The following is a 27,978-nucleotide window of genomic DNA, read 5'->3' as shown; positions in this document are numbered from 1 at the left end:
CCATGACTTTGAATCTATACCTTATTTACTGGCACTTCAGGTCAGGGCCCATACCCATGTTAAATTTTTTATCCCCACCACCAGTCAGCACATATTCTCCTATGGAACTACTGAGACAGAATCCCAGTTTCCTCAGGAGAAGAGAGTTGTAGGCTTTATTATGAAAATTTATCTAATTTTCTCTCTGCAGTATTGGCTTGAACAATGATACTACATGTAGTTCATGCCCGATTGACTAGTTATTGTAAGTTGCAGTGCAAAAGGAAAACAGGTTCAGTTTTGGAATCAATTCTGGAAACTTTCAGACTCTTAGTGAAGAGCCTTGAATAAAGACCCCAGTGCTGAAGCCAGACCTGTTCTGAGAAACTCTCGCTCTGCAGTTGGAGACAGAGTGCAAAGTAACACATTACAGATGTTTGATGAGCTCTTTGCTTCAAGCATCTTTGTGTTTGAGGTAAATGTCATAATTGCCATTAGTGTAACTTCTGTATATTCAGTGATAGTGAAGTTTTAGAATGTAACGTGACATTTCCAAGATGTGCAGTAAATATGAATTGGCTTCCCCTCCGTATATTTACACTTAGTCTAAGTAGAAAACATTTGAAATGGAACCCCCTGACCAGTCAGTCTCATCAGGACTATTGTTGCAAGTTTTAAATCAATGACTGTTAGAGAAAAGCACCTGTAACCAAGTCTATTCCATGTTCAAACCTTGAATTGTTTTCTTGTGGGTATAACCCTAATAATTTTCTCTTTCTCTTTCTGTTCATCATATCTCCCCAAGAGCCCTCTGGCCAGCATCCTTTCTCTCTCATGTGACACAGCCCTGTGTTCATAGAGGTGCTTATCCAATAACTTGTAATAGGGGGAATCCACTATTTTATGCATCATGAAGTTGTCACCAAGGTGCCTGAGGGAACCTTTTGTGATCCATGATTTAGTTACACGCATTTGTCTCCTGATGGGTGTTTGATATTTTCTCATTACCAACCTATTTTTCTCAACATTTTGATAGATTGCCCAGGGAAATTTAATGCCTGTTTTTTTTTAAACTATTCAGGAATGCACAACAATTATTTTCTTTCTGTTTATGTTCTCTGTGTTTTTGAACTAGTACCTCTTTCATTTTGTTTTTTAAAGACCATTCCAGGACATAAGAAAATGAGAGGCCCAGGACCTCTTCCCTGCTGGAGCAATAAAGTTTCAAAGAAGCAACCCTATGTTACCGAGGCAGCCCCTCCCTATTTCCACTTAAGCTTCCAATGGTAAGGCAGAAGGGAGCTTTTATTCAATACAAATGCTACATTCAATAACCCTAAACCCTTCCTGTGTTCAGAAAATTTGAATATTGTTTTGAAGTTAAAAATGTCAAATTTCTAATACATACTGTTAAAATCTTTACTCTGATAATTATTTCAGTGTCACTCTTATATTCTTATATTTATAGTGTAAAAATTTCAGCTTTTATAAATCCTCACATTTATAAATTACTAGATGCAGTGTTGTTTACTCCTCACCAGAACAGGGTGGGGGAAAAGTACTATATACCAAGCATTTCCCCTCTTCCCAAAGTGGAGACTCAGTAATGCCTCTTTCCAGCTTCTGCAGCTGCTATAATGGTTGCTGTTTTGGGCATTGTTTGCCAGAAAAAGGCCTCACATTATCACCTTAAAAACAGGGAAGTTGCTGGGCATGGTGGCACATTCCTTTAATCCCAGCACTTGGGAGGCAGAGGCAGGCAGATTTCTGAGTTCAAGGCCAGCCTGGTCTACAAAGTGAGTTCCAGGACAGCCAGGGCTACACAGAGAAACTCTGTCTTGAGAAACAACAACAACAACAACAAAAACCAAAAACAAAAAACCAAACCAAAACAAACAAACAAAAAAAACAGGGAAATTTTGTGTTTGGCTAGTGGCTTTAGAGTTTCCATTCTGTAACTGTTTGGCTCCACTGCCTCTGGACCTGTGATGACACATTGCCATTGGAGTAGGCAAGTCAACTTAAGGTGGGAAACAAAGGGAGAGAGGCAGAAAGGGACCAGTTTCCTATTATCTCCTTCAAGGACTTGGTCCCAATGACCTACTCTCCTTCATTCCTCATGAGCCATTGTAGTAAAGGTGTGTGGGTAAGCCATAACACAGGGCCTTTGGGGACACTGCAAGCAACTGCGTGTACCATTGTGTTATGTCTGGAATTCTGTACTTTGGGACATAAAGTCTCAATAACATTTCTTTTTGAATTTTCAAAAACCTTTGTACCTGCACTACAGGGTTTTAGAAGTCTCTTCTCTTTTTTCTCTCCTTCTCTCCTTCACCTGCCAGTGTGTATGTGAGTATGGGTGCATGCCTCTGTGTGTGTGTGTGTGTGTGTGTGTGTGCATTTGCATGCATGTGTGCATGTGTGTGATTGGATGTGTGTGTGTTCAGTGTGGGGAGTCTGAGAATGTTGTGGCATGAACATGAAGTGTGAACATGAGAGAAAGACTTATATGGGCTTTGGGGACTATTCTCCAGTCATCAGGTTGGGTGAAAAACATCTTTAATCATGGAGAAATCTCTGCATGTCCACTGAAAGGTATCTTTTAAGTTATTTTGAGAAGTAGATTTTCCAAAGTTAATGGCACCTTGCATCACGCTGTCATTTTTACTGTGCATTAGCTTGCCTTTTAACTTTAATTTAATTTTATTGTTTATGGAACAGGGTCTCACTCTGCATCCCAAAATGGCTTTAATCTCACAGCAATCCTCCTGTCTCTACTTTCCATATGTTGGGATTACAGGCAGATGCCACTGTAATTGGCACACGCCACCAGTAGTATTCACCAGGTGCTGACAAGACTCCACTAATAATTTTAAGTGTATTTCTTCATATCTGAGGATTTAATCACCCAGAGTCCCACATTTTCATCATGTCCTATATACTTACCCTCACCTTTCCAAGAGAATCATCCCTGGGTCTGACTGTACTATCTGTTCCAAGTCATCAAAGACGCCATAACCCATTCCCAACACTATAGTTGTGCTAATCATGGAAGTACCACGGTTCATTTCATCACATGCTGCATTCATTGAAGACTAGATCCCAGAGGAAACTGACACAGGCTGATAAGTGTCTGAGTTTACCTGGATTTCGATTATTGTAAAGATCTCACAAATTTGGTGTGTCTGGACCCTAGAGTTCTTCTTCTAAAATAACTGAATATGGACTTGGCAGGCAGCTAGCTTCTGTTCTGTGAAGAGATCTCAATGGAACTGTGTTGGAGTGGGTACATATGTTAGCGAGGAGTTGGCTAGGGAATGTTTGCCTGGCCATTCTATGGGAACTCGTATTCCATTCTTACCCAGTTTAGAGAATACCAGAGATACCCTGAGCCCTTTGGAAATCCTTGGTTTTAAGATTCTAGGCACAATTGTATCATTGTTGGGTAGAAATGAAGAATATTTGGTTGAAGCTCATCCACAGAATGTAATTTCTTTAGCTTTTTAATACATTTTCTGTTGCAAAGAATATTTGAATGTTTGAGAAGCTATAATTGATAGGAACATACCAGAAACCATAGTAGAACTATACGGAAGCTGCCTAGAGCTTCCTCCTTTTTCCTTTCAAAAAAAATGTAGACGCCTTTTGTACTTGATTAAATTTCTTAAACTTTGATGGAAGGGAAGTATTCCCTCATAGTTGGTCAAATATAGCCATGTAGCACTGGGCTCCAACCCAAGTCCTGAGCCTCAGGCATTGCTAGAGAAGACCTTGCCTGTGAGCAAAATCTGCTGCTATTGGGGACAACAGTACCATATTCCTTGCAGAAGACAGGGATAATTTCAATCAATGGGGGAGTGTGGTCAGTAGTCCTCAGCTGCAACAGTAATGAACCCTACATGTTGCTGAGAAGACATGTAAGCCCTGAAGTGCCAGAAACCACGTTCTTATGTCTTAATCCCTATAGCCACCAAGCAGCCTAAATATTATTGTTATCACCCTTTTATTTCACTTCTTTTATAGGTAGAAGAATTACGATTCAGAGAAATCATATGATTTATCCACACCCTCAGGCCGAACTCCAAGTGCATTCTCTTGTCTAACTGGAGTATTGGATACTTCTTCCTACACACTCATGATTTCAGCAATGTAAGAGGAATGTGACCCCAGGACTCCCTGGGACTAAACCACCATCTGAAGAAAACACATGGAGAGACTCGTGGCTCTAGCTGCAGATGTAGCAGAGGATGGCCTAGTCATCATCAATGGGAGGAGAGGCCCTTGGTCCTGTGAAGGCTCTATGCCTCAGTACAGGTGAATGCCAGGACCAGGAAGCAAGAGTGAGTGGGTTGTGGAGCAGGGGGAGGAGGAAGGGGATAGGGGATTTTCAGAGGTGAAATTCGGAAAGGGGATAACATTTGAAATGTAAATAAAGAAAATATCTAATAAAAAGTAAAAAAAAAATGTGAGCTTATTTAAAGAAAAAAAATATATAAGGGAAGAACTATGTGTGACATGTGGATTGGCATGGTGAGTTTCACTCCAGCAGCCAAAGCATCAACTTTACCAGGGCTGCTTCCTGGGGACTCAGTACAATCTCACCAGACTGCTCTCCACAGCTGTGGGCTCCTCCACCTGCACCCTAGTTACTGAATAACAACTTGGAGGCTTATTTATTTTTGAACAAATGCAAAGGCCATAGGCTAGGTTTTAGGCTTGTAACCTATATTAATCCATTTATGCTATTCTGTGTCTGCCACATAGCTGTTACTTCTCCTCAGTTTCATGCTTCCAATTTCCTCTAAATCCAAGTGGAGAATTTCCTGCCCCTATTTCCTAGAGTTTCTCTCTCTCTCTCTCTCTCTCTCTCTCTCTCTCTCTCTCTCTCTCTCTCTCTCTCTCTCTCTCTCTCTCTCTCTCTCTCCCTGATGTCCTACCTTCTATTTCTGCCTTAGCTTATTTACCATCAGATTTTTATCAACAGGTGATGTTTCCACACCTACATAATACAGAAGAGATTATTCCTACATCTACCACATGTGAAGCTAAGGCTCTGATAGATGTAAATGCTTATGTCCTGACCAACTGCCCTGCCCAGGATATACCTCCTGCTCCCTGGGTAAGAATCTCAGTCGCTACCACCTGGTGTGGCTGTTTGGGGGTGAGGAATTAATGAAGAACACGTAGACTCTCATCTGGCCAGATAGCTTTCCACCTTGTCATGGTAATAAATAATCAATGTGTAAAGTAGAGAAGCTTATTTGGGCTTCTGTTCACTTGGCCATGTTGCCTCTATTACTGGGGCAGAGAATTATGTGGACTGTGTGGCAAAGAAAACAGCTCTCTTCATGGCGGCTGTGAAAGAAAGCAAGGGCTAGGATCCTAATACCAACCTTCAAGGCTATGTTCCCTGGACCTGGTCTTCCTTTACAAAGTCCCACCTCTTAGGAACTCTATAGCCTCCCAAAACTCCTTAGACTTCTAGTCAAGCTTTAACATGTGAGCATTTGTGGGATATTCAGGATCCAAGCTATAATACCTGGCAAGAGGACATGTTTCAAAATTGGGAACTGAATAGTTTACAGGATTTTTCATGGAACATGAAGATGAGTAATAGAAGAATGAGAGGAAGTGTAAGAAAACCTAGGCTGTCAGAAATGGAGATGCACATGGGTGGGTGATAGAGCCATCGACCTGATGTTTGCTGTTTGTCTAATGTTGCTTCTAGGGCTTCACGCATACATGTGCACTCAAGTCCAGCTACTGAAGGGAAAACTGAGGCATGAGCAGGTGAAATTGCCTGCCCGGGCTAAGACACTTATAATGATATGCGAGACAGGGTCTTAATGTAGGTTTGTATGTCATCTTCCTATCTCTGTTTTCAGACTCTGCTGTCATAGGCAGCACTCTGGTAATTTAAAGTATGTTCAGCCATTTTTGAGTCTTTGATCTCCTGTGCTCCCACATTTTTCCATGGTTTGTATATGTAACTCTCACTCCCCTCAAGTGAATTGTCACCTCCTAAGTTTGAACATATGCTCCAAATAACACCTAGCATATCTGAGGCAACATTAAGACACCCCAAACATCCAATGCAGAGAAGAAATGATACAGTGAACCATGATTTGAAAGAAAATATAGTCCTGCCATTTTCTTGTCCAGCCTCAAGCATTGCTATAATCAGAAAGGAGGTTGCTTTGGGGAAAGCAAAACCAGATGAATTGTGCACATAAAACAGGGCACAGAACAAGGAGCTGCTACTCAAAGGCAGCGTGGCGGTTGATAACCACTTTGCAGCAACTTCCTTAGCCTGCTGCTTCTCCTTTCTTAGTTCTTCACTACTTAGTTATAATAGTTATTGTATATAATCTCCACTACTTATGTATAAACTTATTGTAATAAATAATAATAAGATGCTATAAAATGCTAATAGTTTTCGTGGGAGTTTTGTTTTAATTTTTTACAGTTTTGTTATTTGGAAGTCATTAGTACTCTAACACTTTATGACATTTTCAGAAATGCTACTGTTATTTTAGCCTCCCCTCCTTCTTCTGTATTTACCTTTTGCTTCTACTATAACTTGAGCCTCCTCGTTTTTCCCAATTCCCCAGATCTGACCTGCTACTCTCCTCCAGCTCCCAACTGTACCCCAGTAATGGTCCCTTTTTTCTTTTATTGAAAACAGATCCCCCATATAATATATCCTAATTATTGCTTCCCTTCCCTCTACTCCCCCCAATTTCTTCCCACCTCCCCTCTCAACCAGAGCCGCCTTCTTTTTGCTTCTTATTAGAAAACAGACAGGATTCTAAGGGATAAAATAAAATAAATAAAATGAAAAAAAAAAACAAAATTAGACAAAGCAAACACAAACAGATTATAACTGGACAGAAGAAAAAGAGTCCAAGAAACGGCATATGGAATAGACGTAGAGACAGATATTCGAACATTCAGGAATCTCAGAAAAAAATACAAAACTGGAAGCCATAATATGTATGCAAAGAACCTGTAGGGTTAAAAAAAAAGAGGGAAAAAACCCAAAATATAAGATAAAAGAATTTTTAAAAGGATATATTTTTAAAAAAGGCAAAGAAAAGGTCCTGGCATGACATGACAAGATGAGGAACCTCCAAAGGCTATGACGAGCTCATTTTCTGTCAGCCATGTACTGCTGGGCATGCTGCCTACCCATAGTAATTATTAATTGGAATAATACCAAAGATCCTGGGTTAGGGATGGGGGTACGTGTCTGCTCCTCCTTTCAGCTCCAGGACCCCACCTAATGCAGATCCATGCAGGGCTGTGCATGCTGCCTCGGTCTCTATGAGTTCATATGGCTTCAGGCCTGTTGATCACAATGACATCTTTCCTGGATGTCCTGCCTGCCCTCTGGTTCTTACTCACTTTCTGCCTCATCTTCCTCAGCTGCCCTTGCTGGGAGCTTTGTTGAGTTATGTGTGGGCAGAGAACTTGGGATTAAACCCAGGTCCTCACATGTTCTTGGCAAATGTTTCACCACTGAGCTATTTATCCAGCACTCTTCTTTCACTTTTAACTAAGTGTTCAGTTGTGTGTGCATTGTATTCCAGACAGGCCTTGGATTTGTAATTCTTCTGCCTTAGCCTTACAGATTGTGTCTGAACTGCCTGACCTGTACCTCTAGGCCTGCTTGGTTTAATTTCTGGTGGCCTCAATAGGATAGCATTTTTTTTTTTTTTTTTTTTTTTTTTAGCAAGGGACTTTAAGAAAACCACCATCTACTAAACTGAAGTCTTATTCACAGAAATTGCAAGTTTCAGTGTGTGAAGGACGGTCCTATCTCTGTTTGGAAACCATTAGTCATCTGTGCTATTTAGGAGAGAATGTGATTAGATAAACAATTGAAATACAAGATGTGAAATTTTTTCACAGTGTAATATGTTCTCAGGGTTGAGTAATTTTTTATTAGAGTTTATGAGGGTTGTTATTACAGAAAATAAAAGTCTGAAATGTTGAAGAATAACACTTTTGAAATGTAACATGTTTTGATAAAGTATCATGCAATCATAACTAGAATGCAAGCTTAAATTGTAAACAGGAGCTTAGTATTTTCCATTTAAATACTCTATTTATAAGTATATCTACTTGCCTAGGGAATTTGTACAATGTTTAAACTCAGGGATGTTTGACTATCAGTTTTATAATTACATGTTTATCAAAATGTTCAATATACTTATTAAGCACAGGAAAAAATCTGTTCTCTGGATGAGTAAAATGTCTGTATCATTTTAAAGGATCAAAAATAGGAGAGTGAAATCTCATATCTTAGTGATTTGAACAAATGTCCAAACCCTACAGCTCTTTGCTATGCAGCATGTACCGCTGCAGGCAGAGAGAATAGAAATGGTTAATACCCAAAGACCAAGATTCTTATGTTCCCCAGGTAACTCTTGTCCACAACAAACTAGAAGAGAAAAAAACATTAAAGTAGAAAGAAAAGAATGAAAAATGTAATAGAAAACTAAACCTGCTCTTAAAATCCTCCTGTGTGCTCTGGAGAGGAATAGTCAATGAGGAAGGAAGGAAGCAGTGTTTTGAAATGAGACTTTTTCATTATACTGAAACCCATTTGAGAATAATGCTTCCATGTCTCCATGACAAAATGGGTTTATGGTGCAATGTTTTAATGCTAATAATCCACTTGAGCAAACCAAGCAAATGGCAAATCAAAGGCAGAATCATTTTGAAATAGAGAGACATTCAATGTTGGTCATACAGGCAAATCTCTCTCTCTCTCTCTCTCTCTCTCACACACACACACACACACACACACACACACACACACACATTTTCTACCTTCTTATCTTGGCCCCTTGCCTGAGACTTTGGGGAGAACCTGGCAGAAATGAGTGCATTTTGAAGTCATTATTTTGTAGATCACTTTTCTTCATAGGACTTTCTCTCCTCAGAAAATGAAAACATTCATTTAAAAAGGAGGATCAATATTCACTCTAATAAATTGATGAATACATCAGTTTAACTGTAGTATGCTAGAGTAACTAGTGGTAATTGGTACAGATTACAAAGCTGAGTTTATATTTAGGGCTGAAACTGGCTTAATGAAATGCATTTAGACCACATGGTACTTGCTATTGTGTGTGCTTAAAACCTGGAGAGTTTGAGCCGAGCATCATGCCATATGCGTATAATCTCATTGCTTGAAAGTCTGAGGTAGGAGCATTGGAGTTTGAGGCCAGTCTCGCCTACTGAATGAAACAAAATAAAACAAATATTTATATCCTTTGAATTCCCTCTCAGAGAGAGGTCACAAGTGGGTGCTGAGGAAAAGACCACATCTGGGACCTCACAAAAAGCAGCAGTGGCCCTGTAGGCACCTGGGGGAAACAGCTTTGCAAAGGGAAGCCTTGGATTCATTCATACAGTGGCCTGCAATAATGTGTTTGGTGCTCACTAGGGTTTTGTTGTCATCAGTTTGTTTGACAGCCTGACAAAACCTGCAGTCATTTAGGAAGAGGAACTCTCAGTTGAGAAAATGCCTCCACCAAATTGGACTGGAGGCAAGCCTGTGGGTATCTTCTTGATTAGTGATTCATCTGACTGTGCCCATCCCACAGTGGGCCAAGGCCAGGGTGTGTCCTGAGATTTGCTCAGCAAGGTAATGGACACAAAGAAGCAATCTGTAACTTGGGGAGGTTACAAAGTGTTGGCTTGTTCTGTTATTATTTAAGAGGGCCTAAGAAAGGAACATTTCTTAAAAGCAAAACAGTGAGCAAGCAACAGGTCAGGAGCCTAGTTTTAGATGCAGCCACTACATACAGAACTACACCCTTATACAGGGCCACCACATATAGCACTCGGGGCTCCAGAAGAGTGCTCAAAATTTGCTCTTCTTCACTTCTCTCTCTCTTTCTCTCTCTCTCTCTCTCTCTCTCTCTCTCTCTCTCTCTCTCTCTCTCTCTGTGTGTGTGTGTGTGTGTGTGTGTGGCATGTACATGTACACATTGGGGACGCTTTAACCCAGGGCCTTAGGTTCTATCACTGAGCTCCACTCCTGCCTCATTTTTTTGTTCTCTGTTTCTTGTTCATCCCTATTTGTGATCCCACTTTTCTGCTGCCTCTCCCAAATACCCACAACACCCACAACACCTCACAAAAGCATTCTACTAATGTCAAGGTACACAACACCCACAACACCTCACAAAAGCATTCTACTAATGTCAAGGTACACAACACCCACAACACCTCACAAAAGCATTCTACTAATGTCAAGGTATCAGGAAGGAAGAGAAAGCTTGGCTCAAGCCTGCCAATTCCTTTTGAGGAGCCTCCTTAGAAATCTGTTTGTCCACAGTAATTGTGTAACTCCATTTTCTTACTTCTTTATTTGCTAAGGACTGTTTAACTGTAGATGCCCCATGGGTGTGAGGTGTGAGGGAGAATTCCTTGAAGAGCCGCCCTATAATAGCCTTCCCAAATGTTTGTCTTTAGGATGCAAAATGAGTTAGACAAACACATGTTGGGATATTGCTGGCAGATACCAAGGCTGAGAATCACACAACAGATAAGAGTGATAGATGAATCAAAAATGAAAACATCAGAAATCTAAGATGATGCCATTAAAGACCCCATAGAATAGCCACGAGGAGGCAAATACAATTTCAAAACTCAGAAATTCTTCTGCAGCTCTGCCTTCCATTGTGGTCAACATTCTCTAGGATTATGAATATTAAAAAGAAATAATTAAAAAGAAGCTAATTTGATTTAGGGTTTGGACAATACAGATCTTTGAGGAAAAGCTCAAGAAATTGGGCTAACTTTGCCTAGGTAAAACTCACCTGCTGGAAAGGCTCAATAAATGTCAAATCCTTGAACTTACCTGCTACTCAAGCATTTTGTTGGGGACAATGCACAACATAGGCAGAAACAGCAATGAGAGATTTTGGGTTAATTTTAATAGGCATTTCCTGAAAGGACTCTAAATCTTTGACTGCAATTTAACTCAGTGTTATAAGGTTAATCAAACACAAACAAGCTACCAAGGAAAGCTGTAGTATCTTGGCTCTTATGTAGGAAATCACGTATTCCAACTGCTTTAGGTTTATGGCTGCGCAGACTGTCTAGGCTGAATGGAGCAGTCCCCATGTCTGCTCTCAGCAGATCATGTAACTGGCATTACAGTTTTTTTTACTTCTACTACACATGAGCTGAAGTGGAGATTAATGTGGGCTCTGGAAATGAAGAAACTGGACAAGGCCCATACCCCAGAGAATTCTGACTTGTTGCTTGTTGTACAAAGGGAAGTGTTGTTTCTAAATTGGCTTCTTTCCAGACCCTATTACTGACAGCTCTACTTTGGAATATTTTATCATTGCACTAAAAGATAGCCCAAATCATTAACAAACAGGCCATAGAACTGCTTATCAATCCCATATTCAAAGAAGGGGCTGTATAGAGCCTAATGTTTAATCACAAACACATTTGGTTTCAGTTTTATTGGGAATTAATTAAGCACAAAAACAAAGACTTGTGGGCAAATATAGGAACAAAATGGCAGACATTTTCCATAGTATTTAAAGTAGTTTAGAAGACTGTTCTGTGATATTAAAAAAATAATTTATGTGTGTGGGCATACTGTAAATTAATAATTTTTGACAAATTATGGCATAATTCTAAGTAATTATCTGCATGCTTTCCCTCCTGTCATGGTAGACAACAACATTTTTTTTTGCCCTTTTTGTACTTTTTAGAGAAAGAAACGAGCCTCTACGGCATCCCCACCTTCTAAACGGATGCATTCATTATTCCATACGGACATGGGGTGACACCCTCAGTCCCATGTCTCCTGAGAGGGCTTCAGCTCCACTTGCTCACTCTTACACACTTTATGCACTACATGGAAACAAATACCTCAAGATTTTTGAAAATATTTACTTTAAAAAAACAGCAATCAAATTGTCTGCAGTCATATTTTCTGCCTGGCCTTGAAAGGAGCCAGTACGTCAGTGGCCTTTCCCATAATGGCAACCTATTAGAAACTCATGCTGTTCTCATCCATCTGAACTCCTTGATGTACTGTGCTCCCCATGGGCCCAGAGGAGCACTCTTGCTTCCATTTCATGAGTCCTGCATGGTACCTACTGAAGTGATGGTTGTCAAAACAGTTGTACAGTGGCCTTTGAATGCCAAGTGTGCCATGTCTGCACGCTGCAAATGACAATAAGTCTGAGTATATACATTATGCTGGCTTTTGTTGCCTGGAAAAAAGAAGGCATTTGGGAAATAAACCCCCCAATTTTATTGCCTTTTAACATCTTTTTTCCATTTTAAACTCCAGAACTGGAAATTTGAAGCATTCAAAGAAACTGAAATCTCCTTTGTTGCCTTTTTTCATTGTAAATTTTCTATAATGTGCCATTAGAAACTACACTCCACAAAGCCAGGCTTCTAAATGAATCCTTTCTGTGAGGCCATTTGAAAACTTCGCACGGTTTTTCTTTGTATGAAAGAGCTTCTGTTGACGGCACAAAGAACAAGCAATCGCCACATATAGGCCAGGCTGAACAGCCTGGATAACTTTATACAAGGTTGCATTTTTCCCCTCTACCAATTCCTGATTAAGCTCAGCAGTTACTGTTATCCGGGTGACGAGCAAAAGAAGGATGCTTAGTTTTCATTTGCAGAAATCAAAAGAACTATTTTTAAGTCATGAATATTTACTAGGACATGTTCTTATTTTACTTTCTTCCAAAATAATTTTCTAGTTTCTAGCAACATGAAAACCTCAACTATCTACACAATGCCACATCACTTCCTTTAAAAGAAGATTGCATTTATTTTATGTGTATTGGTGTTTTGCCTGTATGCATGTCCATGTACCACATTGCACACAGTGCTTATGGAACCAGAAGGGGGCCCTGGATTCCCTGGAAACTGTAGCTCCCGACAGCTCTGAACGATCATGTATGTGCAGAGGGATCAAACCCAGGTCCTCACGAACAGTAACCAGTGCTCTTAACCACGGAGCCATCTCTGCACGCCCACCGCTTCCTTTGTAACAGGAAATGGCATTAGCCACTGTTCAAATATCTTTACAACGGATTGACCTTTGATGGAAAATAGTTAAAAATTTGAGATGGCCAAAGCCACAATGAGAAAATGTGCTAGGTACAATGTACACACCTGCTATTTCATTGCTTGGAAAGGAAACTTCCAAGTTGAAGGCTAGCCTAGGCTACAGTCTAAGACTCTGTCAGAAGAAGATTAACAATCACAGGGTAGGAGCAACAGTAAAGTCACTGTGATATTTAAGTAACTGTGATATTTAATCTTCATTATCAAAATGCTACCGAATCTAGACTCACCTACCAGACGACACTAGACCAGTTCTCAATCTTCCTAAAGCTGCAACCCCTTAATAGAGCTCCTCGGGTTGCAATGACTTCTAATCCTAAAATTATTTCATTGCAACTTCATATTTGTAATTTTGCTATTGCTATGAATTGTAATGTAAAAATCTGATATTTGGGATATGTGAACCCCCTCCCCCCCACACACACTCACACACTCACAAAGGGGTAGTGGCCTACAGGTTGAGAACCACTGCTCCAGGCACAGTATTGTTCCATTTACTTGGGTCCTCAATAAAAAGGAGAACACCACTGAGTAGGCATAGGTATGTCTCTGTTTCCTCCCTGAATACAATGTGACCACAGTTGTGTGATCCCAGAGCTGGGCTTTCCTCACTACAATGGACTTGTGCCCTCAAACTGTGAGACAAAAATAAATACCCCCCCCCCCCCACTTACATTGTGTTTGCCAGGTATTCTGTCAAGGCAGCAAGAAAAATAACTCATTTAGTAATTAACAAAAGTAGACAAGTTTAGTCAATCTTGACAAGTCTTGACAAGGCATGTGTGGTCTCAGAAGGAATCAGGGAATGGCCGGCCTGGCAAGGATCAGAGCCACCAACCAGGCAGTTGTGGGTTTCTGCCTTGGAAAGAGGATCTTGCGTTCAAGGCTGCTTTTATAAGAAACGCACTTAAGAGAAATGCTAGGACAAGTCTGCCTCATTGCCTTACCCTTGCCCCTCTCTCCTCTAGGGAGCTGAGCTTGTGCCACTGAGCAAATCCAGCTCTGCTGGTGTTCAGAGCATGCAAGGCTTGCTGGTGGTTAACGCGCTTATCTGACACTCCTGCTTCACTGTGTTTCTAACCAGACTCCAGTTCTCAGGAAGTGCAGACAAATCAGTTCCCTACTATCAAAACAACTCAGGGGAGTTTTGAGAAATTGGAGCTCTTGCATATTGGGTCATGAATGTCTGTTGAATTTAAACCTAGAGAATGAGAACTAATTGGCAGCCTTCCACCAGTGTGTAATACAGAATTTCTACCTGCTTCAGTGCCTGGTCTGGAAACAGAGAGACTTTAAGAATATGCAGTCTTTCAGGAGTGCCAAAATCTAAGTTGTTGCTAGAACTCTGAATAACTACAGGGTAAGGAGGCCCAATGGACCATAAAATAGCACAAGCAAGAATTTTCAATAAATAAATCAATGGAGGAAATTTTTGAAAAGCTGAACCCTCACCTTATGTGTACTGAATGAACCCTGTACAGGATTTTGGTAAATTTTAGAAGGCAATACACATTTTCTATTCTTAAAAAAAAATAATATTTAAGCTGAAAGGCATCCTGGTATAATGGGACTTAAACCTACTGTGAATCAGGTACCATTTGATGGTTATAATCTTAGCACATTGTGGGACTCAATATTGTATTATGTCCTCCTAATTTCATGTTTATTATTTTAAAAGACATGAAATGGCATTTCATTTGATAGGCTGGCCCCAAACTTTCAGATGTCACCATTCTCCTTTTTCATCTTCAGAAGTACCTGGGACTACAGGTCTAGTGTATCATACCCTGCTAGAGCCATGTGGTAGGTAAGGCCAAAGAAGCACAAAAAGGCTATTTAAGTGGTTCAGGGTCACACAGCAGAGAGCTAGAAGCCCCAGGATTTGAACTGAGGTAATTCAGCTCAAAGACAACAATGTTAGTCACAGAAATATACAACAGCACTCCAAGCAAGGAAAGGACTTCTTTAGTTAATAGCAGGCTTAGTGCTGTCTTTTTGACAGATGTGAAGAAGATTAAGGATCAAAGTATGAATAACTCTTTGAAGAGTCTTCACTCTTGTGCATTTTAACCTTCTTGAAGGTGTCACCCAGGCACAGGCTTGGGAAAACTATTTTACCTAACCAAACAAACACAATGCATCCTATGTGCCAGCGTGGTCTTAGCAATTTGTCAAATTCCTTTAACCCCACGAGGTAAGGCCTATCATTGTCCCCATTTTCCTCAGAAAATGAAACTAGAATGTTTACTGGCTGAGCTATCAAGCAATCATTGGAGTCTTCTAAAACTCCATTTTTCATTTGTAAAACAGGGATACTAATAATTCACACAGATAAAGATTTTTAGCTATGAACTAAATGTTTTGTGTCTACCATGCTGATGCTTGTTAACAGCAAGACTGGCCCTGCTGTTGCCAGAAGGAATAAGAAACAAAATACATACAAGCAAATTTAACTTTGAGATACAGTCTCATTAAACATTATGCATTATAACTTATATCAAACAGTAAAATGCATAACACATAATACTGTATTCATAGCAAGCATCACAATGTCTAAAATGTATACATTTTCTAACTATGAATTAAAGTACTGCCATCTCTTTAATTAGTTCACCCAAACACTAAAATTCTAGAGTGGGAAAATGCTCATGCAAAGATACGATCACAGTTCTAAGAGCAACAGGCTCCTTGTGTTACATTGAGAAGTTTCTGGAAAACACAGTGAAGGCTAGCTGATTCTGTCTGTATCTCAACAGGCTTCCAACAGTGGGATGTTCACAACTCGCAGCAAGTGTCTCACTCAGCGTCTGCAACTGTCCTCTCTAATCTGCTGCATGCATTCTGGCCAAGCTCCGGAGAGATCTCCAAATGAACATTATAATTTCTAGGATTTTAACTCTGAAAAATTTTCTCTGTCACACATTTTAAACTTTCCAAAGGAGCCACAGACGAACAGGTTTGTGAAGCCCACTGTATCTGATTTCTGCAGCTATTAGCATCTTTAACCAAAGCTTCCCTTATTTGTAAGTGTGTTTTCGAGCATAGCAACCCCACTGAATTGGTATTGTTGCTTCACCTAATTTTAAAGTGATGTTTTTAGGTGGCATACGAAGTTTGCAGACCATATGGGGTTCTCTGGGATGCTTTGCAGCACGTGTTCAACTGTGTGAAGCTGAACTATGTGCTTCCTTTTCATTTAATTTTTCCATGAATTTTCTGGTTGTTACATGAGGTTTTTATGTATTTGGGAGGGGATCCTCTGTGATGCTTTGTGGAACATGTGTGTGCTGTTTCAATAGTTTCACAAGCTGTGAACCTAGGAGCAGGAGTTGAGTTCTTTGAATAGAACCTTAGTTTTTGCCAGAAAGCATTATGAGTCATAGAGAGGTAGCCTTATACACAGTCTTTTCAAAGAAAGTAATGGTGTGTGTGTGTGTGTGTGTGTGTGTAAGTAATCTCTACAGTAGGAATTGCTGCTGAGTATATATGCTCAATACAAGTAGACCTTGATCTTCTCTTGGACTCTAATTACTTTGTATTTCTCTCTCATTTTCATAACTATTGGTTTTCCTCAGAAGTTTGTAAGTGATAAGGCATCGTGGTTCTTATTAATCTATTATCTGAGCCTTTCAGACTTGTGGGCTATGGTAAATACCACATGATAGGGAAGGGTAGTAACTAAAAAGGTATTCTGTTCCAACTGGTAGACAAAAGACAGCCTGTGCTGCTTCCAACTTTATGGAACTTGTATTATGACACTAGAGTCTAGGAAATTGTGGGTCTTAGAATCTATCTTGGAAGATTGCCACAGGGACAGCTAATTTCACCTCAACATCTACTTTCTCTATTGCAGTGCTAGCTTGAAAATAATCCACGCATTTAATCATATCACTCCCTAGATATGTACCAGATAATGGCCACCAGATACATGTGGCCTATGTCAAGATCACAATATCAAAAACAAACAAACAAACAAACAAAAATGCTCTTGTAACTACAGTCCCAGGGAATATGATGCCATTTTATGGCCTCCTCAGGTACTTCACACACAGGATGCACAGGCTTGCATGCAGGGAAACACCCATACTCATATAAATAAATATATACACACACAAATAAAAATTTTTAGACGGTGATGATGTTGGTATACATTTTTTTCAGGCTTACACATTTACATATAGTTTTAAATATTTCTAGGATTTCTAGGAGGAATATAATCTATACAGGCTAGTGATGGTGCCACTTTGGATCCTTAACACTACAAATGAGTTTTCCTCTCTAGTCCATACATACAGAGGATCAGTTGAGTCTTATCCACTGTGTCTCCTAGAAAGCCACGTTGAGGTGTCTTTTGACTCACCTTGTACTCATGCCAACCCCTTATACTCATGTTTACCAGGAAACTCTTATGAACCTACACAGAATAGAGACAACCAGCCTGAATGGTACTATGCAATACTTTCAGAAGGCAGAAACAAGATCATTGGTCCATTCCTTGTGAGTCTGTGGTAGTGCTAAACAGGAAAATGACAATGGTTGGGCTGTTCCTGGTCAACCCATGACATCCAAGGAATAGGAATGGAAAGCATTGTTAGCCTGTAATGTGGGCTCTGGACCATGGTGGAAAGTTCTTCCTAGGCTGGACTCCTTCCTTCCCGAAGTGCAGAGCAAAGCTAAGATTGTAGATGACAATAAAGATGAAAGCCTTTTTGGATAACCAGTGTTTCTCAATTATGAGATGCTCCTTAGAAATAAAGGTGCCCATACTCTGTCAGGAGGGTCCAGGAATGTGGCTTTTTGCTAATTTTCTGGGGATAAATCCTTCATCTTTAGATACCTCCAAGTAACAGAACATCCCACAGACTGGGACATCTTAATGGAGACATTTCAATGAACAGAATTCTACTTCCAAAACAGAAGAGTTTTTAAAAAAAAGCCAAACAACCAAACAAAATAACCCACAAAGTGTGTAAATATATCTGCAGGATTTCAGAGAGTGAAGGACAACAGTGAAGCTAACAGCAGCCACTCCCTAGAAGACAGGAATATTACTTGGCTAGCAACCCAACACATCCCTAGAAATTACACTAGTCATTGTTACCTTTTACCTGAAATCTGGCAAGCTGCTTTTCCTAACAGTGTCATCAACAGGATTTAGTACTCTGACAATCATGAGCAATCACACAAGTAATTCATTGACTTAAATATGAAATTAAAAATGACATAAGGAATTTACAATATTCTACAAAGCCATTGCTGTAGCTAAAACTTCTCTCTGGGTTTAAAAGCCCATTAACACAATTTTCAGATTGTTAAATAGAGCTGACCCTTGTTTTTCCTGCAACATTCATGCCCACCACAATCAGACATGCCCATCCTTACCACAGAGATGGAACTGGAGAGCAGTGTGCCATCTTGGCCCAGCATGTTGGACACAGTGATCTCTGGCAGGTCCATGTTTTGTGGATGGAACGGGAGCAGGCCATTGTGATTCATGGGGTGACACAGAGAGTGGTAACCGGACTCTACCTCATTCAGGTGCACCAGAGAGTGGTCAGGGAGGGAGGGAGGAGTGATGGGTGGGATGTTAAAGTCTTCACTTTCCAGACTTGGTCCAGGGTAGGACTGAAAAGACAGAGCGACACAGATGATAATTAGCATCTACTTCTTAGTGGTTCAAACCCAGGGACACAGTGGCCCAATAGAAATAGCTACCAACAGCATCACAGATTTGGCTAGGACATTCAAACATTGGGATCGCTTCCAAGCTTTGTCTCTCTTATGCATGAAAGAAAGTGCTTGTGAGACATTCACTTTAGGTATAAAACCTGCCTCTGCTCTGTAGCTGTTTTCCTAGGAAGTTGAACTCAAACAGATTTCAAAGATCCCATTAACATTTCTACAGTATTAATCTAGCTGAATATCTGTTTTTCCTATGAGAATTGTAAGGAAGGAAGACAATTTATAAAATTGTTTGATCAAACATGTTTCATAGGACTCCCTACTGCTTAGATTATGGGATGTAGTAAAAATGAATTCCAGAACGCTGGGGCAGTTGCCTTTTGGTTTGAAAAAAACCTATCTGCTTATAACTAAGAAAAAAGTTATTACTTAAGAAGTAAGTTAAGCCTGTGCCTAAGGGTGTGCTCACTGAAAGTTTGGGGAGTTTTAAAATGCCATTAGATGCTAATTTTACCATTAACATTTTATCATCAAAATAAAAGTGAAGATTACTTTCATGACTTCTGTAAACATTTATTTGAATTTCCCCCACAGGCTGATAACACTGCAACTATTTAAATTCAGTCCCTTCCATGGTGCAAGACACAAACAACATTAATATTATATAATACTAATTGTGAAATAAAAGTTAATGAGTAAGATAAATAGCATTAATATGTCAGAGGCTTTCTTTTATAAACTAGCTTGAAAATAAGAAGAAATGAAGAAAAAAGCAAGATTATATGAAGACAAACCTCCTTAAGAAGGGAATATGGGAAAAGCTGAAAATGTTAGAAAGAGTTGAATAAACATTGTAGCAATCAATATGCAGGGTCAGAAAGAACTTATTTTGCTAAACAGGTGTCATGATATAAAAAGAAACATTTTGGCCCAGAGTATTCCTACAAGTCAACCTTTCAAATTCCAGGGGCCTTCAATGTTTGTGTGGATGGGTAACAAAGATTCTCTTGTCTAATTGTACAGTGCCGGTTACAGTGTGTAGAATTTGAAACGAGCGAGCAGGCAAAGTATCGGAGCCAAAGAAAGTAGTGTTCGCTGTTCATTGAGTGTTCAGCCAATAAGCTTTATGCCTCCCTGTCCAAATGCCTGGGGTTATTTTTTCCAGATGGTGTCTATTTGTCTAACAGAAAGAAAATCTTCAACTTGCACTTGCTAAATGTTGAATGAGTTCTGATGTATTTATTTAGGTGCCATCAGAAGGCACAATTAAAGGGAGAGCTACTTGGAACATCTGGAGTCTGGAGGTGGTCCCAGAGAAGAATGTGTAGGTATCATCTGAAGTCTAGGAAGCGAGGACTGTATTCTCTTCAGTTATTTTTTTCTTAAATATACAACGTTCTGTTGTAAAAGCCAACTGCTCTGAAAGTTTAGTTATCCTTTACCAAAGTATTTTATTAGTACTGTAATTTTTTTTTTTCGACAGAAAACATGTTAGTGCCCGGTGTCAAAATTCTGTTTGACTATCCCTGGCATATAGACTCCAGCTTGAAGTTCCTTGTAAGCCAATTCAATAGGAGATACAAAGGGCCCAATGGAGAAGTAGAAAGGAATGCGTACTTGCCACTCCTATTTCGTATAGAGTAATGTGAAGGCTTGTTTACTACCTTGTCTTTATTCAAACTTTATAACTGCTTTCTGTGTGAGTGCTGTTATTCCCCCTTTTGCTGATGAGAAACCTGCAATTCAAATGTTACTTAGTGGTCGACAGTCCATGTATATGGGATGAATAGAAGATGACAGAATCCCTTCTTTCTCCTTTTCTTTGTTGTGATCAAACCCAGTGCCTTGTGGATGTGAGATTAGTGTACTGGAGCCCTCTGGCTAGTTGCCATCATTTTTATCAGGCTGAATGATACACAAAACTTCATAGTTTAAGAATCATTGCCATCAACAGCAGATTTTCCTTGTCCTAAATCCTGTCACAATGCCTACCCACTGATTATTTATTTTTTTACTTATTCACTTTATATTCCACTCACTGCCATCCTCCAGGTCACCTCCTCTACAGTGATTTTAAGACATTAATCAGTGACTGTTTGAAACTTTCCTCAATAATTATAACTAATACAGAAGTAACGGAGAAAGATGGTTTTAATTTCAAAAGTGCCATTAACCCTCTGAAAATTCTAAGGGATATTTCACCCTGGTGGACGGCGACTTTGCATTCTAGAGTTTCTTCAGTAGTTAAATCTTACTTTGTGATATTTTAAAGGAAGGTTTAATTGGAATCACTTTACTTTGGGTGATAACAATTGCACTGCAATTTAGCTAAGCTACATGGTTTATTTTCATGTAATTACACATTAAGGTTATTTAATCCATACAATTATATGCCAAAACCACAGACTCTACAACTTAACTGGCAATGCATAGTTATATGGGTCAAGAATTTTAACAACATAAAGTTACTTAGCAGTTTCTGGTCCTTACATTAGAAGTCATGATGTGGTTATTTGCCATGAGCCTATTAGGGAGTAATTGATGCCCTATAAAAGTAAAATGGTAATTGTTTAAATGTCAAAATGTCTAAGAACTTAAAAAAAAAAAAGCTCAATAGCAGACTAATTCCTAGCTTTTTTCAAATGTGAAAATGCATTACTATCCAACAGTGGCTTCTATATGACATGGCAGGTATAATCTGATTTTCAAGACCTTACTTGGAATGTGTTTAATAAGTAAGGTTTATATTACATCTCATTCCCAGTTTGGGGGAATCTACAACAATAGGATGTGATTCAATACTTCTTCTCATTCAACATGAAAATGCTCTTTAGAATTGTCCTTAAATATTTGTTGAATTATGAAAAGAGAGAATTGCCAAATTCATTCACTCTTCATTTCATTTATTCATTCATGAACGCTAAACTGAGCCTTTAAAAGCATGAAGCTTGAGAATAGATTGCAGTTATTTCACAGGCTTAAATAATTATATTCCCAAAACTACCATGGTCAATTCATAACAAAGAAGGTAACAGTTACATCATAGGGTGCCAAACAACTAAAGTGTCCTGTAAGAAGAATGGTGAGTACAACAGGCCCAGGAGGCTGGGCAGAGGAGTCTCAATTGTCCTGTGCCTGCTCACCTGGCCACGACATGGTTTCCTAACCATTCCATTGTTACACAGATGATTCATAATACAGAATTTATGACCCTCTGGCTCTCAGAGCTGTTGGCAGCTAATTCCCCATGTCTCATGAAGGTGCCTAAGGTGACAACTTGGGAGCCTGAGGTCAGCTCATGACAAGTCCCTAATGCCCCATCCTCAGATAGGGTTTAGGGAAAGGAGTAAAGAGTCTGGTCAAAGCAACAGAACACTCCAGAAGAATCAGCCTGTGAAGACTAAGGTAAAGCCCTCCTGTTGATACAGGACGAGATGTGGCACTTGCTCATTAATAGGCTCCTTTGGTTCCTACTTATTTTCTCCCTTCACTGTGACCTGTATTTTAAGCAATCAACCATTCTCAAACTCTCACAGGAACAAAGATCATGTAAGTGATCCTTTTTAAAAAGCTCTCCATATTCCTATAAGGCAAGAGCATAGAGGCTGCAAAAACATTTATCCTGGGTTCTGGGAGGCTCCCTTAGGCTGGGGCCTGCTACAGAATGCGGTACAGGACAGGCACGGAGTTTCAAGGTGGTACCTGCTTCTTGAACACCACCAGAGACCAGAATCTAAACTATTGGCCTCCCTTGTCCCCAGCAAATATGGAAGTCACTGGTAACCATCTCTATGAATAGAAGAGCGTGCTTTAGGGACAGTGGAGCAAAATGCATTCCTGCACTTTCTTCTAACTGTTGAAATGTACCTCAATAAAAGGTAAGTTGGAAACGGGCACACAAATAAACTAATCTAAACCACAGCAAATCTACACACACATACAATGATCCAATGACTCAGAAGATTCAAAACTTCCCTGAGTATCAGGTTTGTTATTGTGTATAGACACAGGGAACTCTCATGGTAATGTGGGTGCTGAGCCTCACTGTGTCCTGCAGAAACCAAGCACCATCAAGTGTGGTGGGACAGGGTGTACTAGCATGAGGCTTGGTTAATTCTGAAAAACAGATGAACTATTCAGACTGCAGGGGGTTTGCCTGAAGCTTTAAAATAGCAATTTAAAAATATTACCTTCCTCTAGAGAGTAAGTTTATAGTTGTAAATAAGAGGCCATGACTACTACAACTTATTTTCTTAAAACCTGAACAAGGTGGTATTTGCAGAGTTTCACTTACAAGGTGCCACATGTTTCTCTGGCAAGAAGTGGACTGGTTACAATCATGCTAGTGATTCCTTCAGTGACCAATGAGAGCATTCACAGCATGCTGGAAAGACTGGCAGCTGCTCAGTCCAACAGACAAGTCTCATCTAGGGTCTTAAGAGCAGGTAGGAGTTTGGTTTCTGATGCACGTTTTCTCCTGATCTTGAACCTATTTTAAACCTCAATTCACAGAGTTCTTAAGATCATTTACAACAATCATTAAAAATCCAATAATATATGTTTTCCAGATAAAATGTGCATGATAAAGTGTTAAATGGATTTATACTTGTCTTAGGTTGAGTCATGTCTAAGACTAAGCACTTTTAGACAGTTCGTGAAGAACTACATGTTCAATAAAATGAGTTTGTATAGGAATTTCCATCTATTCTTCATTGGTAAGACCTAATAGTGAAAAAATGTACAATTATACACAATGTACTTAATTACAAACAGCGAAGATCAAGTTTCACTCTTAGTTGAATGGAATTAGGTTGAGTATCTTCCTTTTCCTATCTGTATGCTGGCATGTGTGCATGGATGCTTGTGTGTGTGCTCACTGGTGGTATATGTGTGTGTATGATATAGGCCAGAAGGTATGTATAGAGGCCAGAGAGCAATGCTGGGTGTTTTCCTCAATCCTTCTTGGTCTTAAAACCAGACATTTATTATTTTTAGTTTATGTGTATGGGTGTTTTGACTGCATGCATGTTTGTGCAACATGTGCCAGCATTGCTAGAGCAGGCCAGAAGAGAGCATCAGATACCCTGGCAACTGGAGTTATAGAAGATTTTTAGTTGTCACATGGGTGTTAGGAACTGATCCTGGGTCCTCTGGCAGAGAAGCCGATGCTCTTAACTGCTGAGCCATCTCTCTAGCCTCTCCACCTTATTTTTTGAAACAAGGTCTCTCACTAAACTTAGAACTTACCTATTTTACCTGGCTGTTTAGCCAGTGAGTTCCAGTGATTCTCCTGCCTCAGCCTTCCCAGCTCTAGGAATAGAGGCATAGGTAACTTCATCTGGCCTTTGGGTAGGCTGGGGATTGAACTCAGGGCATCTTGCTTGTGAGGCAAGCGCTTTGCTGACTGAACCATCTAATCTACTCAGTTCCTAAGTTGCATGCTAAAAATTTGAAGAATAAAATAAGAAGGAACAGAGAGTGTACAAAGGATAATGAATGCTGGGATTGACTTACTGAGTAAAGGCCAACAGCTTGCCTCCTTAAGGAACTACGCACCCACGCAACCATGCAGCCCAGGACTGCAGAGTTCCCATCCAAGCCAAAAGATGAAGAACTTTGTGAGCCAAAATGACCATGATAATTTTGCACAAAAAATATATTGCTAGCATTATGGCTAGTATGTCCTGGATTTAGGGCAGGTCAGGGACTGGAGATTGGGGATCCTCCCAGGAACAATTTTGGCAAAAGGGCAAATTGCTAAGGAAAGAGTTTAATTCTAAGACTACAACTAAAGAGATTAGGGTTAGAAAAAAATCTAGAGATTGTTCTGCTTGCAGGCCTTTTCAGCCATCAAATGAGTAAAGGCCTTCTCCAGCTCCCATTTCAGTGTAACAGGAGAAGAGAGTTCTCACCTAATTTCTGGAAGGTCTCAGTCTCCTGTTTGATTGCATAGGTTCTCAATTCCTGTTTAATTGCATAGGTTCTCACTTCCTGTTTGATTGCATAGGTACTTACTTCCTGTTTAATTGCATAGGTACTCACTTCCTGTTTAATTACATAGGTTCTCACTTCCTGTTTAATTGCATAGGTTCTTACTTCTTGAACCACTCGCCTTACATATTCCATGCCCTGAGTATCCTGTTTCCATTATTTTCTCGGCTGCAGCCCCATTTCCTTTGCCACAGGCTGGTCTTTAGTTTGTATTCCCAGTCCCCATTATCGCATCTGCAAATGGAATGTGGATGACACTGACTTTTTTTTTCTGCAGAGAATTCAGGTTTTCATATCATCCAACTAGAGTGTTAATTCATGCCGACCAGAAACAAATAATATAGAGTTTCTTCCAGCTTTTGTCATTTTTTTTCTTTTTTCAAAATCTAATCCTCTACCAGTGGGGCAGTATATTTTGTGGGTCCCTACCACATATTGCAATCATTATGCACAGCACTCAATCTTTGGTGACAAGAAGTCCCATAACTCAGAAGAATTCAAAAGATAGCATCTTCTGCACATCTTTAAATTATGAGATGGGCTCATGAAGTCACGCAAACCCTAAAAATATGGCTATAGTTACAGTGCTGTAAAATATGGTTCTCATATAGGTCTTTATCTGGAAGATAAATAAAGACTACTGCCACCAAGCATACACAGAGCACCTTAATTTTTAATCTGTAACATAGTTCCTGAAAGTGGAAGACAGAATTATGCCAATGTTTAAACATGTTTTATCTTCTATTACTGAGCATTCTTGAGCAAAAAGTCAATGGAAATCAAAACGATCTGAGAAATTTACAGGAAAAAAATGTAAACAATAACTACCTAAAAATAAAAAAATCCCCTACACATTCTCCATACACTTCGTTGAATGTACACTGCATTGGAGAAGCGATTTTTCCCAAAGGCTTTGAACAGCATCAATTCAATCTCTAATTTCTTTTGAGAAGACCTTCAGAGTCAGGTCCTTTTCTGATTCTTTTGTCTCTGCATGAACAAGGGTTGATAGCTTGAGACTATAATGTATGACTGTGGAAAGCTTTGGTCTGTTACATAAATCATTTTAACACTCAGCAAGAATTGTCCAACAGTGCCATTGATGTGCTCAAGCCAACGATCCTGAAAACAATTTTTTTTTGCCTTTCTTCACATGCTAGACAATAGCAATAAATCATCTTCATTTAAAAACACACAATGTACTAATTTTTCAACCAATAGTTATCAAAATAAAATTTGGGGCAGAAAGCATAGCATTTATATTATTATGGTCATTAATTTTTAGAACCTTGTTAAAAACAGATAGTTCATGTTCATTTAGTACAGAGATGTTGAATGCCTACTATGTTTAAGACATTCTTCAGTCACTTGAGCTACAAAGAATTAGAAAATGGTTTGTAAGAAGGAACAAATTGGAAGATACAAGAAATCCAAGTCCCCTGTAAAGACCATGTGCTTCAAATGTCAAGCTAGGTGATCCTGGAAGGGAAATTATGTGGAGCTGGAATGTCAAAGTGCTGCTACCAGCAGCTTACACAGATTACCCAGCCTGAAGATCAGATATTCTTGCTCAGATGTAACAAAAGAGGACCATGCTGTGAACCTATGCCTGAATAGACAGCAGAAACAAAGCTCAAAGCAAGGCCTTCATGGGTAAGACCAGTATCACCAATCAAATCAGACTGGGCTATGGGCTCAGGTCTGGTCTTTACCAGCATTTCAGTAGAAGATCAAAGCTTGGTTATAAGAAATCAGGATGCAAAACTTGCATGAAATTAAAAAATGGGATAATCTCCTGCATACCCAGGGAATACAGGAGCTAGGACTGGAAGAGCTGAGGTCAGGGCTAATAAGCTGGAGCTTCAAGCATTCTGGGAGACATGAGGCCAGTCCTTACATCAGATGTGCATTACACATGATTTCCTGTCTCTCCTGTCTGTCACCAGCAGCACAGGGCTTCTTTTGCCATTGTTCATTAATGATCTTAGAATGAAGACGAGGATGGTTTCCCTTCAGTGTGGCTTAGCATTCTGTATGAGCGTCCTCACACATTTTAAATAGAAGCATGGAGTCTAGTTGTCACACATAAGGGAAAACAAAAACAAGAACTAACTGGCTTCCTCACAACATTGTGCTTCTCCTACCACCTGGGTAGTGAGGAAAGCAGAAGCTGAGGTGTTACTTCTAAGACCCCAGTCAGGGTCATTCCTGATGTTCAGTGACCACCACCAGTCCATGTTTTCTGTTTACTGAGCTAATTTAAGTATTTAATTTTCAATTTTTAATATATAATCTTAGTTAAAATGTAACCTATACTTTTTTCTATTTTTTATTTTTAATTTTTATGACTGGATACACCCAGAGATCTTTTTACCAAATGTCTTATTTTATAAATAACCCAAGTAAATCAAGTTTAGATAAAGGAGAACAGTCTGAAATGTGTTTTTTTTTCCATAGAGCATTTCTACTGCATACTTGACACTTCATTTTGACCCTTTGTTTCCATTTTTAATAAGAAATATCCTATCACTAGTGTCTGATTTAGGAGATAGGAACACCAGGCACAAATATCAGATCACCTCTTAATAACAAATAATATTTTCTTTTTTTTTTTACACCTCAGATCTCAAGTCTGTACAGCAGGGATGAAAATGATCAGCCCAGGAAGAGGTTGCTGTGGTGTGATAAGGAAAATGAAAGATTGTACAGGCTCTGGATGATGCCCTGGTCCACCATGGGTCATCCCCTGATCCAGCCGCAGCAGATCAACACCTGCAAACTATATTTATTCAACTCTGTGTACTTTAACCTTTTCACATATAATGACCAATACTAATGAATACTATCTAGACCATTGTTTAAATATACGTATATTATTTCACTGTTCTCTAATTTATTTCAAGTTTACATTTTGAATATTTAAATTGTTTCCAGTTTTCCTGTTATGAGTCACTGTGATGAATCATATTCGTTTATTTCCTTAGGAGAATATTCTAGAGTTGTGTGTTTATCCTTAAATGGAATCACAGAATGCCAAGAAAATTTCATGTTTAAAATAGTGTGTTGAAACCTAATGCGTTTTGTCAACTTAATAAATTTTAAAACACTTTGGATTTCTCCTGTTCCTAAGTATGTCTAAAACAATCAAGTCTTTCAGCGTGTCTGTGCTTGGGTCTCATCTACAGTGCATAGATG

The 27,978-nt window shown here is 39.5% G+C and overlaps 1 protein-coding gene across 1 annotated transcript in view; it reads right to left on the bottom strand.

Moving 5' to 3' along the window:
* The window catches only part of Tox (thymocyte selection associated high mobility group box), a 302,621-nt gene that overhangs the window by 119,903 nt on the left and 154,740 nt on the right, over window positions 1-27,978 (bottom strand). Inside the window, exon 4 of the mRNA XM_029476656.2 lies at window positions 18,493-18,735. Coding sequence (XP_029332516.1) covers window positions 18,493-18,735 — 243 coding nt within the window. The remainder of the gene's footprint in view (window positions 1-18,492; window positions 18,736-27,978) is intronic.

Source organism: Mus caroli, unplaced genomic scaffold, assembly GCF_978045245.1.
Source record: "Mus caroli unplaced genomic scaffold, Mus_caroli_1 scaffold_6, whole genome shotgun sequence".
In the NCBI taxonomy this organism is placed as follows: domain Eukaryota; kingdom Metazoa; phylum Chordata; class Mammalia; order Rodentia; family Muridae; genus Mus; species Mus caroli.
Note: the sequence above shows the minus strand (reverse complement) of the source record. Positions and strands in the feature narration are given on the sequence as shown.